Raw genomic sequence first — 15,802 nt, 5'->3', positions numbered from 1 at the left:
AGGATAACATGCCCCTCTCCTCTCTGAGGGAATAAATCTGCATCCATGACATACTCCAACAGGACAGTAAAGCGCTTAGGAGAAAACGAGTAATTGTCATCTTTAGAGCAGTGTTTAATAAGGCCTGGCAATAAATAAGGCCTGGGGCAACCCCACCGGACAACAAGGAAAGCAAAATATTGAATAACTGATCACTACTCATTAAATACTTCTGTTCACCAAATAAGACGTGAGTCCGTTGGGGATGGGGTGGGAGTGTAATTGCTCCCATAATAAGAGAATCTCTTATAGCACATGGCAAAAAAGAGAGCTAGATTAAAATTTGGTCAAGCAATTTTGAAGCTGACATTTTGTAACTTTACTCCATTGAATTTGAAGAGCATCTTATTAAATAGAAAGCTGTGTTTACAAGAACAGTAAGGAACGTGAACAGCAGAGCTAATGAAACTTGTTTTCCTATGGATTTGTCTCAGAGTTGAGCTTCTGCATGGATCTCCAATGCCCAAAAGGCATTTTGCTGAAATCTCTCTCAGGGGTGGGGCCTGGAGTGTCTCTCTTATGCAACCCGAACATATTATCACCTGCTGGTTGGCTGGGAATATCCTCAAGATCTCTATTTTTGAGTTACATTTTACTGAAACCAGCCAACAAGCTGAAGAGCTACCAGGCTGGGGATCGGCACCCCCTGACAGTGCCATTGCACAAGCCCTGTTTCTTTTGCGGTCAAAGCTCAAGATCTTGGAGACACGAACAAGTATCGTTTCTGGAAAATGCTGGTAAGCTCCGGGTTGACATCCATCCCAACTCATTCCCTTCCACATGTTCATTTGATAAGTTCAGACACTGCATCTTTCCCAAAACACTTCAAGCTTCTCTGGCTTTCAAAGATTATAGAGCAGAATCCCAGCACTACTGCAAAATCTTGCATTAAATCAGCACTTGAGAGTTCTCACTCTTCCTCAGACATGGTGGGGGAAGAAAAGAGTAAGCTTTTTGTTTGCAGCTAAGCTACACACCCAGCACATTTTCACAACAAACATTATACAGTAACAACTGGCATATAGCATACTTTCCCTGGAAAGAAGGTTGGAATTTTTCTACTTAAAAAGAGTTTCTATATTGCAAAATGGTTCTATATGACAACAAGTACCTTAAATTCAAAGGCAATTGAGAAAAGCTCATTTTCCATTTTGGGATATTAATTATGTTAGCAGTGAACAACTGCTGCCCAAAGCAGTATGATGATGTGGAAAAATAACTCAAGAATATTGGGGCGTTGCTTTTGAAGACAAACCTGTCTTAAAAGTTCACTTCTCTAGCTGGATACTAGAGACTAATGTCTAGTATCATTTCTTCAGCTAGTTATATAGATATTTAAAATGAGAACTTGAATTCACCCTCTGAGTCAACACAGGGTTATCCATGCTTTATAGGCAAATGATAGAGTTTACCTGACTTGCTCAAGTCAGAAGAAGAGCCACGAACTGAACTGCCCTCCTGACTCATTTGTGGTTTAACCCCACTAAGCTTCATCTGCAAAACCGCAGTTTTTGAGGGCGGGTGTCTAACGGTCAGCACAGATTCAGGCACAGAGAGGAATTCTAAAATGACCGATTTTGAAAGACCCAGCAAATAGAGTCCTGATGCATTTTTTACAGAAAAGAACACCCAGAGCTTTTGAAATTTCACTGTGAATTTTGAGCCTGGACCTCAGATTCCAACATTTGACAGTTTTTGCTAGATTTTTAACGTACCATCATACACCTTTATTTAATTGTTCTGAAAAACTTACTCATTTTATGAACTTTGTGGCAGAAAACTTATGGCTGTAGTGAGGTAAGATACCAGTTTAAGAGTCCTTCAGCAGCACAACAAGTAATCGTGGCCAAAGCCCAGATTTTTAAAGGCATTTAGCACTACCTTGACAGGGAGTGGGACACGACTTGAAGACATAACTAACAAACAAACCAAACAACAACAAAAAAGCAGCAAGATGTCATTCTAGGTTTAGCTTCACTTTTTCTCAGATCTACCAAATGTAATTAAATCTGCCATTGCTTTCCCCAGCTCTGCAAAAAGTTCAGAGCTGTCTTGTAGATGCAAAATTCCTGAGAAACAGCACCTGCTCATCTCTTGATTTAAACCATGGACTCCCTAACTAAGGTCAGTCTGTACCAGCATCATGGGAAGAGCCACGCGTTTTGCTAGGGCAGCAGTGCACTCGTGACAGATCTCTGCCTTGCTGGCGCTCTGCACAGCACTCGCCATCTGGGGAGCCGTACCCGTCCCCCCGCCGAAGAGGCCGTGAGCCTGGGGAGTGCAAGTGACTGAAGGAGGTACCGCTAGTGCCACAAAGAAAGAGTCAAGGCTACAGGAAACCCCCATGCCATGCATTTTGCCATTTTTACAGTCCACCAAATACGTGTTAGATCCCCCTCCCTTGGCAAAGCGCATCCTCATGGCCCCAGCCACAGCAGTGCCGCCTCTGCCCGTCAGCAAACACCTCTGCCTTCCCGGGTTGCGGCAGCCAGGGGGCTCTTTGCAGCATAGTCAAAAATTTTTTTATGAAACAAGTTCATTAAAGCCTGCAGCAGCGACTGCCTATGCTCTGCTATGACACCCGGCAGCCTGGCTCACACGCCAGCGACACCTGCTCAGAGGCAAGAGCTCCCCACACAAGGCGGCAGCGTTTGAAGAAATGTTTTACAAATTAGTCACCCAAATTCTTCAGATCAAAAATTGCATCTCTCACTGTTGTCTGCTTATGAGTTCTCTAGGAAATCGTGTTTGCGCGGCCTTCTTCTTCCTTCTGCCTTTAGTGGAAGTTAAATATTTTAAATAAATGAATATGGCACCTCCCCTTAGAAATACCAGTGCTTGAAATCACTCATCCATTGATAGTGTGATGACACTAAGCACTTGATGGAGAACATATTTCACTCCCACATGCAGCTTGTGCCTACACCACCTCCCCTCACCCCGAGCAGATATATTTGCATACTGAGAAGATTGATTTAGATGGTGATTTTTCTTTGCCATTATGATGTTTTTTGCATTAAATACAATTATAGTTGTCATTAGTGTTTCTGAAAATAAAAACAAAACAAAAATAAATCTAAGCTATAATCACATACCACTGATTTGCAGTATTATTGTTCCTATGGCAACATTAGATGTGACCTCCGATGGCATATAGAAGTATTAGTTATGTAAACTAACATTCCTTCAGCGAGGATGCATGTTGCAAGCATGCACATACATAGCTTTATACTTCATATAAAGGGAAAGATTTCTTTTTTGTCTGTGCTTGCATGCACTCTAAATAAAAGGTGTCCACTAGTCCCTTAACACTCAGAAGACAGTATTACCATTTACATCTGCAAAGAGACAGATCTTGGGCTTCTGCTGTTTTAGCCAACAGTTAAAATACCATCAGTTACAAGACACAGCCAACAGCCATACCTCATCCCTTAACTAAAAAAATAAGGTTAAAAAAATAAGTACCTAGCCTCATAAAAAACAATATACATTGACCCCATGGACACAAGGCCAACTCTGCATGATATTCCCTTCCAAAGGCCTGGGTAAAGCTAAATCCCACAGCATGCACTAGGAGTCTATGCATCTAAAACATTTGGGGGAGGAAAAGACAAGGTAACGTAGCTTTTGATGCTAATAGTAACCAGTGGCAGCATGTCATGTGGACACAGTCAATGTCACCTGCTGATTACGGCCACGGATCGATGGTGGGAGAGCAGGAGGTCCCCCTCTGGCGAGAAGATCCCAAGCCACTTCAGGACCTAGAATGCTGATCGGGGTGTTCAAACTGAGCCACCAGCTATGGGGGTCTGTCACTCGCTCTCTGTCCTCCTCTTTTCCCAAGTATAATCCACTACTGTGTTAAGTGATTGCATACACAATAGCAACGTGTGTATGCAATAACTCTTAAGCCTCAGATTTTTGATGCTATGTGCTCTGTCTAAGTCTTGCTGCTTTGGAAGACTGCAGCATTCATCACTGATTTCAGTTTCCACATTGATTTTGGATGCAGCCCTGTGCTGCCTATGCTGCGGCCACAGTACCAGCCTAGAGAAGCGGGAAGAAAAACCCTGCCACAATCATTAGGCTTGCGAGACCAAAGAACACTCACTTTCCTAAACTGGGTGGAACCAAAGATTTATTTAGAAGTAACATCCTTCAAGCAATGCATACCACACTTGTTCAGATTGGTTATCAAAAATATCTCCAGATTGTGTTGCAGCACCTTCACCACACAGTGCTGTCAGTACGCACTCCAACAGGCGCAGCTAGCTACGCCACATAGTCTATCCAGTGGGGAGGTAGCCAACTTTGCGTGTTTTGTCAGCCAACACTACTAACGGTGAGGTTAGTAGGTGTGTTGCAAAAAATGCATAAAAGACCCAATTAAACAGAGGACCCACTGTATGCAGGACCATAGAAAAATGTACAATGTCATAGTGTTTTCTCCAAAAGTCACAGCCAAGAGCATCATTTCCCCTAAAAAACTAAGTTTCAGAAATACAAAATTTGTTAGCAGCTGCTGATCCCAAACCACTCTAAACAGCTTTCAAGAACATCAGTTCTTGTTACTGTTTATACTGCATAGACTGATCAACACTGAATTTTATCAAATATCAGCACTCTCAAAGCACTCTCTCCCCACCGCCACTACTGTCCACCACAGCCTCTTCCAAGGAGCAAAGCTGGGTCATGTCTTAAAAACAAAACAAAACAAAACAAAAACAAAAAAAACCCAACAACAACCACCAGCCGAAACACCACCACAGTCACTACAGAAAAGCCACACACACACCCTGTAGTTATTTTTCATTGCAATTCCTCACAGTCTATTTCCTAGAAAAACCTCCATCTAGCCACTTCTTCTGTTAGGGGTTTCTAAATGGTTGCAAAGTTATATGCTACTAGGGTTAAAGACCAAGCCAATTTGAGCTAGCAGTTTCTGTATAAAAAAAATAAGACTCATCCCCTTAAAAAACAAAAACAAAGAACACCCACACACATGGGTCTGTATGTAAGCATTTGCAAAGCAAATCAAGGCTCCTCCACCTGCCCCACCTGCCTGAGGCAACCAACAAACTCTCTATCATTCAACCTCTACCACTTCAAGTCCTCCTCCAACATTCATGCTGGACTCTAACTCATCGGCTTCAAATGCAAGATACTTTCAGTTATTTTTATGCAATTTCTCATGCAAAACAAAATTTTATCCTGGTTGCGTCTTCACAGTTTTGGCTTATCTCAGCATTTCCTCAGGAATAACCTTAAAATGTAATCACTAGCACAGCCAATTTGAGAGGGAAGAAATTGTACATTGTTGTTTTCAACAGAGTGCATACATCCAAGAACTCACATCATAGATGACAGATCAGAAATATGAATCACGCTTTTTTCCCCATGGTATTTTAAGCACTTCCTTCTTACATTTTCAGAGGGAACTGTCAAATGTAAAGTTAATTTATAACATGGCACCATGCATTTCTTCAGAACTAGAAATTCATCATCTTTCTTAACTATTGTGAGATGTGTTATGTTAAAAACAACAAAATAACATGAAGAAATCTTGTTGACAGATGCAAGTTTTGAGACGATAACAGTGAATTTAAGAAAAATATTGCTTCCTTCTAACGTATTGCCTCTTTAAAAAAAAAAAGACCCAAATTGACACAAGTTTCCCATCACATTTGTTTAGAATATTCTAACAAGTAAGCTAAACTCAGGAAGATTAAACATGTCATGTGCTGCATTCAAGTTATGCAAAAGTCATAATTACTTAATTCTGTGTACAAATATTATTTGACTTGTAATTTTGTATTAATGCATACCATAAGCATAGTCTGTATCTTAACTGCTGATTTTAGTTAGCCACAAGGTGGCAGAAACTTCAAAGTTAAAAAAAAAAAATCGTTGTAAGCTATTCTCTGGGTTTCGTTTTGTTTAACCTGCTGTGGTTAAAAAGAGGGGAAAACAAACATGTTTATGCCCCCAGATTAAAAATTAAGCAACACACAAGTCCTTATTCTACCCATGGTGGAAAAGGAAAAATAAGGCATCATAAGGCATAATATGAATGCTTAAAGAAAAAGGAGACAGAGCCATTAAGAAAGCAGAATATATATTTTTAAATTCTAAATTTTAATGTTTGGATTAAAAGTTACTGATTACCAAAGATATGAGCAAGTATAAAGTAGGCAGCCTAAAGTTCAAAAAGCCCAAATAAGTTAATTATTCTGATTATCACCTTTTTCCTCTGTTTGAAAGGAACATTAATTTTCTAACAAAAAAATAAACAAAAAACCTCAGCAAGAAAAGCGGAAACAATTAGGAGAAGAATACGGCTTCTGAACAGAAGAGGCAGAACATCCAGCACTGCAGAAAGGCATCACAAAGTATTTTAAAACATGGCTAAAAATCATTAAGTGATAAACTCTCATTGTTTGCCATTGGTAAATCACTAACTTCCAACCTTCCCCAGTCAAATAATTTTACCCAAATTTTCAACTTATTTTGAAATATTTTTAGCATATTGGAGGTAAAATTAGTGACAAAAAATAACTAAAATAACGCACATAAGACTGGGGGGCAGGCAAGGGTCAAGAGACTGTCTTAAAATGTTATTGCTTACAGTATCATTTTGTTAATTGATTTATCAGAAGCAAAGTTGTATATACAATCTGCACCAAGATAACAACAAGATAACATGAACTCCCAACATGCAAGCTGGAGTACAGTAACAAGGAAAATACTTACTGTCTAGCCTGGTCCTTATTGCCGTATGTTACATTTACAACTGCAGTCTCCGTGTCAGTGTTCACTAGAGAGGAAAAAGCAATGAAAAAAATTAAGTTCACTGTGCACTTGCTTCCCACTACAAATCTAAAAGCAATCTGAGATCAGGGCATGTACCTTGCTCACAGTTCTCCACTGTTCCATATTGAGCTAACAAACTATCCAGCACCTATCAAGAGGGAAAAGAAATGGCAGATGTCAATTTTAAAGTGTATTAACAAAACAAAAAAACACAACTTGTAATTACACGAAAATTTGTAATCATTTGACCAAAATGTATAGCATTCGAGACAACTGCTCTGTTGAGCTACAAATTATTTTGGGAACAGTAACCATGCATTGCTGTTCTCACTTCAGAAATTCTGCATTTGCAACCTTAACATGAATGTGAAAATACAGAACAGAACTCCAAGAAATCACACTGCACGGTAAGTCCTGATCTTTGAAAATAAGTCTCCAGATCACCTGTACCCACTTAGAGTGGGGTTAGGCAGAGGTGAGAGGAATTTAAAAAAGCAAATCTGGAATAATATCCCTCCCTGTAACCTGAGCACATATGCAACTCTGCCACCGTATTTTTGTGTCCCCCTCTCCCTCCCCCAATACTCATAGGTTGTATGGAAAAATATATTCTGTTCTCGCAGCTGTGGGCTTGTGCGCCCAGCGAGGCTGACAGGCCTTGCCACCACAGGCAGGGCTGCTCCGCGCCTGCTCTCTCAGGTTTCCCAAAGACCCAGCTCCACAGCATCTGCTAGCACCAGCCTCCTGACAATCCTTTGAAAGCCGCAATTAATTTGTCCTTTAGCAGAAAGCTAGGCAGGAACAGGTAAAAACATGTGACAAGGGGCGAGGGAAATCTGAACAGAGTAGTCTCATCTGGCATAATTCTGTTTTCTAGTCAAATGAGGGATGAAGGAGAAGAGGCAAGAAACAATTAGACTTGCAGGAAAATCAAGGTGACAGAATATCTCAGTAAAATCATTAAATACCTGCTATTGCATCACTTCTAAAATCCAGATGATATATACTTTATTTCTTAAAGGGAAGAAAATAACAGGCAAGAGAACAGTAACTACACCAGTGTAACTAGCACAGGACACGAAGATATCATTGGGGTTTACTGCATCCAGATGTTTTGCCTCAAGAATTAAAATGATACTGAAAGTGTTTACAGTTTGCATCAAAAAGTGAGAAAGTACACTTTGAACCCGTTTTGTGCCAGCAGTACCTCTCCTCAGTTACTGTCGCAAGGCTAAACGTCATAACGAAAGGGAGGAAGCTCTTTTGGGAAAAGGAAGGAAATAAGGAAGCAAAGACGTAGGGAAGAAAAAGCACAGGCATACATCACGTTTGTGCGGCTTATCATTCCAATCAGGTTCCACTTATTATAACTAGCAACTAAGCGTGCACAAAACCCCAATCCTCAAAAACTGAAGGTTCAAAGTGTAGTCCATTTCCTCATGCAGTTAGGAATTCAAAATGATAGTTTATTAATGTTCTGTACGCTTTTACTACAATACAAAAGACATTTAAACTATAAACTGCAGTTTATGCGCCCAAACTTAATGACAGCTTATATCAATATAATTTTGAATTTTAATCTTTACCACCTATTAAAATTGAAATTGCATGCAGACATTTCAAAGGTAATATTTCAATCCAGATATTTAAAAGGCAACACACTGCTTGCCAAGTTTGAACGACGTATCACTGCTACTAAATGCAGAATTCCACCTCTCATCTTACATAGGGGCCAGCAAGTTTTCTTAATAACAATTTGTCTATCAAAAAAGCCCACGATTATTGTCATCTCTTCCTACAACTGGAGCTTAGGCTAGCCTGAGCGCCTAAGTCTTCTCGGTCACCTCAAACCCAGGTTTTCTGCCACTGCTCAGATTCTACAATTTCAAACTATTTAAGGAAAATTTTACTCTGAAATTCACCAGATATTACTGAAGCAGGGATCTTCCAGGGGATTAAAATAAATAAAAGACTCTTCCAAGGAAACGTTCACACAGACAAGCAGGAGTTGCAAGGTCTTGCAATTCTGAGGTCTTGCACTTCAGCACAAACTAGGACAGTCACTGCATGGGATCAGAGAAAAGCCATCTATAGTAGAAAGCTTAAATGATAATTTTGTCATAACTGGTATCAGAGAATGAACAGAATCTCAGGTGGGGTCCGGGTTTTAAAATGTGAAAAAGCAAGGCAAGTCCCTGGCTCAGAGACTCATTTTAAGGTGTTCGCTGGAAACTGCATACTATAGAGTTCATTAGGCTGATAAAGCAATCTCTTTGTTCTTACAGGATGTCGACACCAGGGCAGTATTACACAGCAAACAGGACTACAACATGAGCCAACTTATTTAGTTACTTAGGACAAATTTTCATTGCATTTGAACAATGCAAACCAACCACCAGCCCATGCCCACCTTGACCCACAGCTACATCCCTTCAAAATTAGAGAATTTCATTTTCATCCTTACAATACAGGAAAAGGGAAAAGCTACAAGGCTTTACGGAATAAAAGTTATCCAATATTTTGTAAGCTATTTCCATATTAAATTGATGTCCTTTGCTAAGCACATTTTTAAATGAAGACCCACATATTAAAGTCACCTGCTCCACCTAGAAGAAAAGGAGTGCTTAAAAGCTGAATCTATGTATTCGTGTAAAGATATTACATTCTCTCCAAAAACTATTACTTCCAACTACTGTTTCTAATCCGCTATCGAAAACCCCTCACCATGCTAGATTCACATCTCTTCCAAGAAGCCCAAGAACGAAAAGGCACTTTTGCCATTATCACTGCATTACAGCCCAGCACTGGGCGTTCGGCACCCTGCTCCCCTTTAGCAGGGCTTCTCCACTTACTCCCTTCCTTAATCCTCCTCCGAGCTGTCTCAGTCGGAGACTGCATCCATCTGGGTTTTAATCCAAGTGTCTCCAGGTCCTACTTTCTTAAAGGGGTTACTTCACCAAACTGCTTTTGCATATGTTTCCTCAAAGGGTTGGGGCTTTCTTCAACAGCAGCACTAAGCGACCCTCTGGGGTGCGAGGAGCTTTCTCTCCACAGGACTCCCTTCATCACACGCTTGCATCTGCACTGCCATCAGTCTCAAGCAGCAAGGGTTTGGGTGTGAGCGACACCCCAGAGGTAGTCTTTTAACCAGATTGTATCTAAAGTGTGCTAAGAAAAAGTAGCAGCAGTGGTTGGGGTAAGAGTTTGCATGTATTTATTTTACAGTAAGCAGCTTTGCAGGGGGAGAGTACTTCTAACTGAACCAGCTGATCCAGTTGGGAAAAGTCATTGAGATGGAATTCAAAAATCACATCCTCCATTATAACTCACTTTCGATGCACAGGACCCAATTTTTGCATGTGCTTCTTGCTTCACATGTGTTTGTTGCAACAGTCAATTTCTATTCGCATCTTCCCATTTTTTCATATCTCTTTGCCCTGTCTTTTCTCTCTAGCCCCAATTTTTTCTCTCTAGCCCAAAGCCTCTAGTTCTGCTGCAAAACAAACATGTTTTGTTTAAGCTGCTCTTCCGTAACACTCTCCATGTACAGCTTTATTGGGCAATCAGAGCAAAACTCAAAGCCAAGTTGGTGGTGCAGCAGCAATTCTGATGAGCAGCTGAAAAGAAAAGTTTATTTGTATAAATATTTAATCTAAGCTAGAAAAAGTCTTTCCTTTTCTTGAGCTCTCATTCTAGCAGTTGTCTAAATTGGGTCTCCTGCTCTTGTTATAGCACAGATGTCTCTCTCACAAAAAGCTGCAGTCTTATACTGTGGACTTTCATTCATCAGGCTCTAAAAGCCAATTCTGACTTCATTATAAACAGCATTACCCTACAGCAAGCCCTACAAATTGAGGCTGCTTTATAAAGGCTGCCTAACAAGAAAATGTTACTCTTCAGTAGAGCCGAGAACGCCAAGCACACATTAAAATATCCCAATTCTCATGCAGGTTTCCAAGGTTAGCCGTAGAACCCTTTGAACAAACCGGAGCAGCTGTTTTGGGCACTTTCAGAGCATCGAGGGCATTTCTCACACATCTTCATATGTGTGCTGTAGGACTTGGGCTATGCCCTACATCACAAAGCAGTCTCAAAACATCAGGTGCATCAGAAGTCATCCATCTTAGACACGGGACTCAGTGTTACCTGCAGAATCTGAAGTTTTCTCCTCTACTCACTTAAAGCAAATACATTAGGGCCACCCCTTCTTTCCCAGCTCCTAGGGTGCTGATCAGGACTTCAAACTAAACACAACTGAAACCCCAACTAGAGAGACAGAGATGGGAGGGTTATAGTCATTCAGTGAAGCAGCATGCGAACATCTCTGGCTGCGAACACTTTGAGTGTTACAGGTGGTTTAACAACAAAGGGAAAAAAAGTCAAACAACAACATGAGGAAAGAAAAGAAGTTGTCAGTGCAAATGGCTCTTCTTCTTTCACTTTACCTCTCCTCTTTAAAAAGAGAGCCAGAACGTGGTAAGGAGGAGGAGGGAGGAAAAAAGCAATGCTGATACCATTCCAGATATTAAGCCTGGTTGATCCACTAATGCCCTTTCTGCACCCAAAGCGTTCTCTTAGCATACTTAAGTCCGTAAGAAACACAGTTTTTACTTGATTATCTTAACACAAGTGACACGTTGCCCACTTGGCCCTGGCGTGCACACACCTGCACCACAGTGCAAGCATTATGCTACTTCAGCACGTGAAGAGTCTCCGGCAGAACCACGGTTGCCCTGCCAGCCGAACCACCAGCTGCGCACAACTTACGATGGCAAAGAGGCCCTTTAGCAAAGTGGCTTCATTTTGGCTTAAACACTCTTTTTGTTGGGAAAACAGTGACTCTGCTAGGGGGCCTGACTACTATGGCTTTACAGGCAGAAATGAGTATGAAGAAGCCCCCACTGAATCCCTGAGGCAGCAATCTGTTTTGAAAGGTACAATCAGAGGATGCTGTAGCAACAGTGTTGAAGCAGTTGTGGAAGGGTGACCTGACTGCCAGGCCCACACACCTCCTAGTCCTACAAGCCTGATCCAGATCACGCGCAATTAGCCAGAACATGAACGCAGCATCATCACCCATTTCAAGAGAAGGTCAGACCACATGGATCTCTTGCACAGCTCAGGAGACATGGACAGAGAGCAACCAAACCAGCATACAGTCTGCTGGGACAAAGTCATGTCTTCAAAACTTTATGAAGGCATCTGAATGGGCAAACTCAGTTTGCAGTGGTTCACGCTGCAACATGTGGCGACGGTGTTTTTTGGCACTGCAGGGCCTGCAGTGCCCGGTTACTGTCTCATGGAACCATGACCATAGTCTGAAAGAATCAGAAAAATAAGTCTGGAAGCTGCTGAAGTCATTGTTTGCACACACCAGAAAGGCAGTGCCTGAAAACAATAACTCTGGCTTATTTACCACAACCCATACAAACCCTGGAGTGAATTCTTTGCCTGGGAACTTACAGTTACATCCAAATGTTCAAACTATTAATAAATTTACCCTATAATACAATTCAGTTTAGGTGGCATTACCAGGGTTTTAAGAATATAAAACTGAACCACAGAGAACAAAACCAAAATTGTCAAAAGGAACTACTAATTGAGTGACCGGTTTGGACACTGAGGGCTTGATTTCCAGAGTGCTCAGCATTTCTATATGTTCGAAGCACAGCTTCAAAACCAAACTCATCTGCAGCAAGGAGAACACTGCACTTCTGCAAGAGAGACCTGAGGCTTGTCACGTGAGACAAACCAAATACAAGACACACCATCAGCAGCTAATGGTAACTTCTGCCTAAATAGTTTGCCCAGCACCAAATAGCTAAGGCAAGCAGGGGTAGAATTCAGTTTTCCATGGCAGCATTCAGTTCCCCTAACCTAAAGGGTTTATCTTCCAGAAAGCCTCGACTTACTCACCACACACTTTCCTAATTTTGCAGTAACTGGGGGCACAACTCTTACAGCCTATCTCCCCTTCACCACACACATTGGATTTCTCATTCGACAGCAGAGCCATCCCTTGCCCCAAACCAGCATCCCTCCCTACAGCACTAACACAAGCTAAGTCACTTTTTACCTTGCTCTCATTGCTGAACATCTCAAATGCTTGACAAAAAAAAAAAAAAAAAAAAAGACGACAGAGAAACGATGTGCACTATTTCTATTTTTCAACTTCAGTGTTTTAAGTTAGGCAAAAAGTCTAAGCAAATGAAAAAAGTCTAAAGCAGGGCATCACAGGCAACCATAACTACATACTGCAACCAGTTCTACCTGCCACAAGTGTTTATAACTAATTCCAGATAAGACAGCTGGATCATTTTTCAACATAGAGAAATATACATTTTTTTTTAATATATAAAACACATTTTGAATCAAAAGATAAGAGATCCAGAAGACCAAATGCTTAAAAAGACACTGGTTTTCAAGAATAACATGTAAAAGGACCTGCCTTAACTCTGCTAAGTCAAAAATCACACAAAGCACGATTAGCATAATTTGCAGATGGAAGAAAGTTAGCCTCTAAACAAAAATTTAAGAAGAATCCAGCAAATGTAAGCAACAGGATAAAACCACTACAGATGAAGCGCAGCATCAAAACTCCCCCTCCATCCTTTTTTTAAATACAAATTTCTATGATGAAAAAAGTCACTGAGATAGCATTCTAGCTCTGAAAACAGAGAAGAAATTGCAGAAAAAAAATGTTTGGGCTATGACACCAGAGAGGAAAATTAGCCCAAGTACTGAATTCAGCATGCTCAAAGTTCTTGTGTGCTCTCATGTTCTCACATTACGGTCTAAGTTGGAAATAGTCTCTTGAATGTGCGATAGGGTGGAAAGATTAGTGTGCGTGACACAAAGGATGTATGAGATGGCACAAAAAATGATCATAGTATCAGGCTGACAAATGGCATTAAACAGCCTCAGAGGTTAAAAAAATTACATGATAAATGTTTAGAGAAAGGCAAAAAAAGTTATTTAGATGCACGGGTGGCCTTCTTCATAGAGAGGTTAAAGGGAGTAGAGTAATTCAGTTTGGAAGGCAGCGAGAAGGAATATGATACAGGTATGATGAAATAACAAATCGTGTAGAGATGGCCAAATTGGCAGCTTCTATTCACCCTTCATCTAAATTAAATGAGAACAAGTTTGAAAACAGAGAAATAAGTATTCATCCAACGTTATCTGAATGCAATTAAACAACCTCACAATATCTGCTATACTTTATTAATCTCCCTTCCCTTCAGATTAAAGGTGCAACTTCTTCATGAGTAAAGAAGTCACAGATGATATCAGAGTTTATAAATCAGGTTAGCACTGATACAACACTCATGATTCAACACACATACTGATATGCAACAGGAATTCAGAAAATCAAAAGTCACTGTTATGTGGATAGGTCCTTAAGGGCAGTGACTGTGGTTTTAAGGCGGCAATAGCTCTTCCCAGGATCTCCCAGCTGGCCCGTGGTGCTGCCTGGGGCCAATGTCCTCCTCCCCATGGCAGCCGGGTTAGGGGACATTTCTGCAGCTCCGCACGAGGCGAGGATCACATGACGGGAGAGCAGATGGGTGTTGTGAAATGCAGTGGGAAGCGGCAGCAATATTAGCTCGTGTTCATCTGCCTCATCTCGCACAGGGGCGGCCAGTTTAAGTGGTAACACTCTCCACTACTTCTACCATCTCATCTGTATTCTGCCATTAAAAAGAAACACCCTGTAAAAGCATTACTATCCAGTGAGCACCCGTTACCCAACTTTGGGCAAATGATAGACTGCACAGATACATGGGAGCCAGCAAATTAAAAAAAATTGTTTGGAAAATATACAGGGATAAAGTGTGAATTTTCTGCTTTCTACACAGCCCTATATTTGGAGGGCAGTTCAACTGCATAATGCAATTAGTGCTTTATTGACATTAACACCTTACTTTGGAGGCACCCAGCGTTGGTCTCTGTGGGAGTGTTGCTCAACCCCATCGCGCAAGCTTCAGTGTCCTCCTCAGTGCCAAAAAGCCACAGAGGAAAGGGGGTTACAGTTTCCCTTCTTCCCATCAACCTTTCACTCCCAATTAAAAAAAAAAAAAAAAATCCTCCAAGTTTTCTTTACTCCATATTATCACAGAGAATGTGCTCTTTCCAACTGGAAGAAATATCAGGGAGAACTACATTTCTCCTACGTGCTTTACTCTTTCCCTTGAATGTGAGAAAAAGGCAATTTTGAAAGCTATGTTCTGTTAATACTAAAACACCTTAATGCCACTACTGTGCTACAAGACTGCCACCAGTCTGATCTTTCTAGTTTCAGCATAACAACAGTCTAATTTAAAAAAAGACATTGCTTCCTGTAGAGTTGAAAACATGCAACTAACAAAACTGTCAGAATAAAAACCAATTTTTCAATGATCTTTTGGAACCAAATCAAGGACAAAGGAATATTTTCACGAAGAAGCCACGTGTATGAAACATTTCTTGCAGTATAGCTGTATGGATACCTTGTAGAGACAGAGCCTATTCTGCAGCTGCTGCTAGGGAAATCTTTCTTGGGAAGTTTGTCTCATATTCTAACATTATGCATTTCCTCTAGGATTGGCTTAGAGCTATCTAAAAACGATAGAGGGAATCAGAGAGGAAAATCCTGTAAAATGGATTTAGTTCACAGATTAGCTCTGATAAAAATAAAGCATATAAGAACTCAGATGGAGATCACATCCAAGATGCATTTTCTCTGTTGTGTTTAAGACTCAAGATGACAAGCTTTCAGAAAAAAGATAAGTCTTTAACAACCGCTTCATGAATATCTTGGATCCCTTTAAAACCTGGAAAAATTATACAGAAACTGAAGCACTTTACCTGAGCTGTATTTATGATATCCATTCCTTGCTCCCCTATCCCCCCTCCCTTTTTTTTTCCTTTAAATAATCATGCCTAAGACGCATATCACCCCTTCAACTTACCC

The 15,802-nt window shown here is 40.8% G+C and overlaps 1 protein-coding gene across 2 annotated transcripts in view; it reads right to left on the bottom strand.

Annotated features, from left to right (window-relative positions):
• IGF2BP3 (insulin like growth factor 2 mRNA binding protein 3) overlaps positions 1-15,802 on the bottom strand; it is a 120,495-nt gene that overhangs the window by 40,116 nt on the left and 64,577 nt on the right. For both annotated transcript variants that reach the window (XM_064506314.1, XM_064506315.1), the window contains 2 exons: positions 6,946-6,997; positions 6,790-6,853 (listed from right to left, as the gene is read on the bottom strand). In XM_064506314.1, the coding sequence (XP_064362384.1) occupies positions 6,790-6,853; positions 6,946-6,997 (116 nt within the window). The remainder of the gene's footprint in view (positions 1-6,789; positions 6,854-6,945; positions 6,998-15,802) is intronic.

The sequence above is a fragment of the Dromaius novaehollandiae genome, chromosome 2 (assembly GCF_036370855.1).
Source record: "Dromaius novaehollandiae isolate bDroNov1 chromosome 2, bDroNov1.hap1, whole genome shotgun sequence".
Classification (NCBI taxonomy): Eukaryota; Metazoa; Chordata; class Aves; order Casuariiformes; family Dromaiidae; genus Dromaius; species Dromaius novaehollandiae.
The sequence above is the reverse complement of the archived record's forward strand: the minus strand, read 5'-3'. Positions and strand labels throughout refer to the sequence as shown.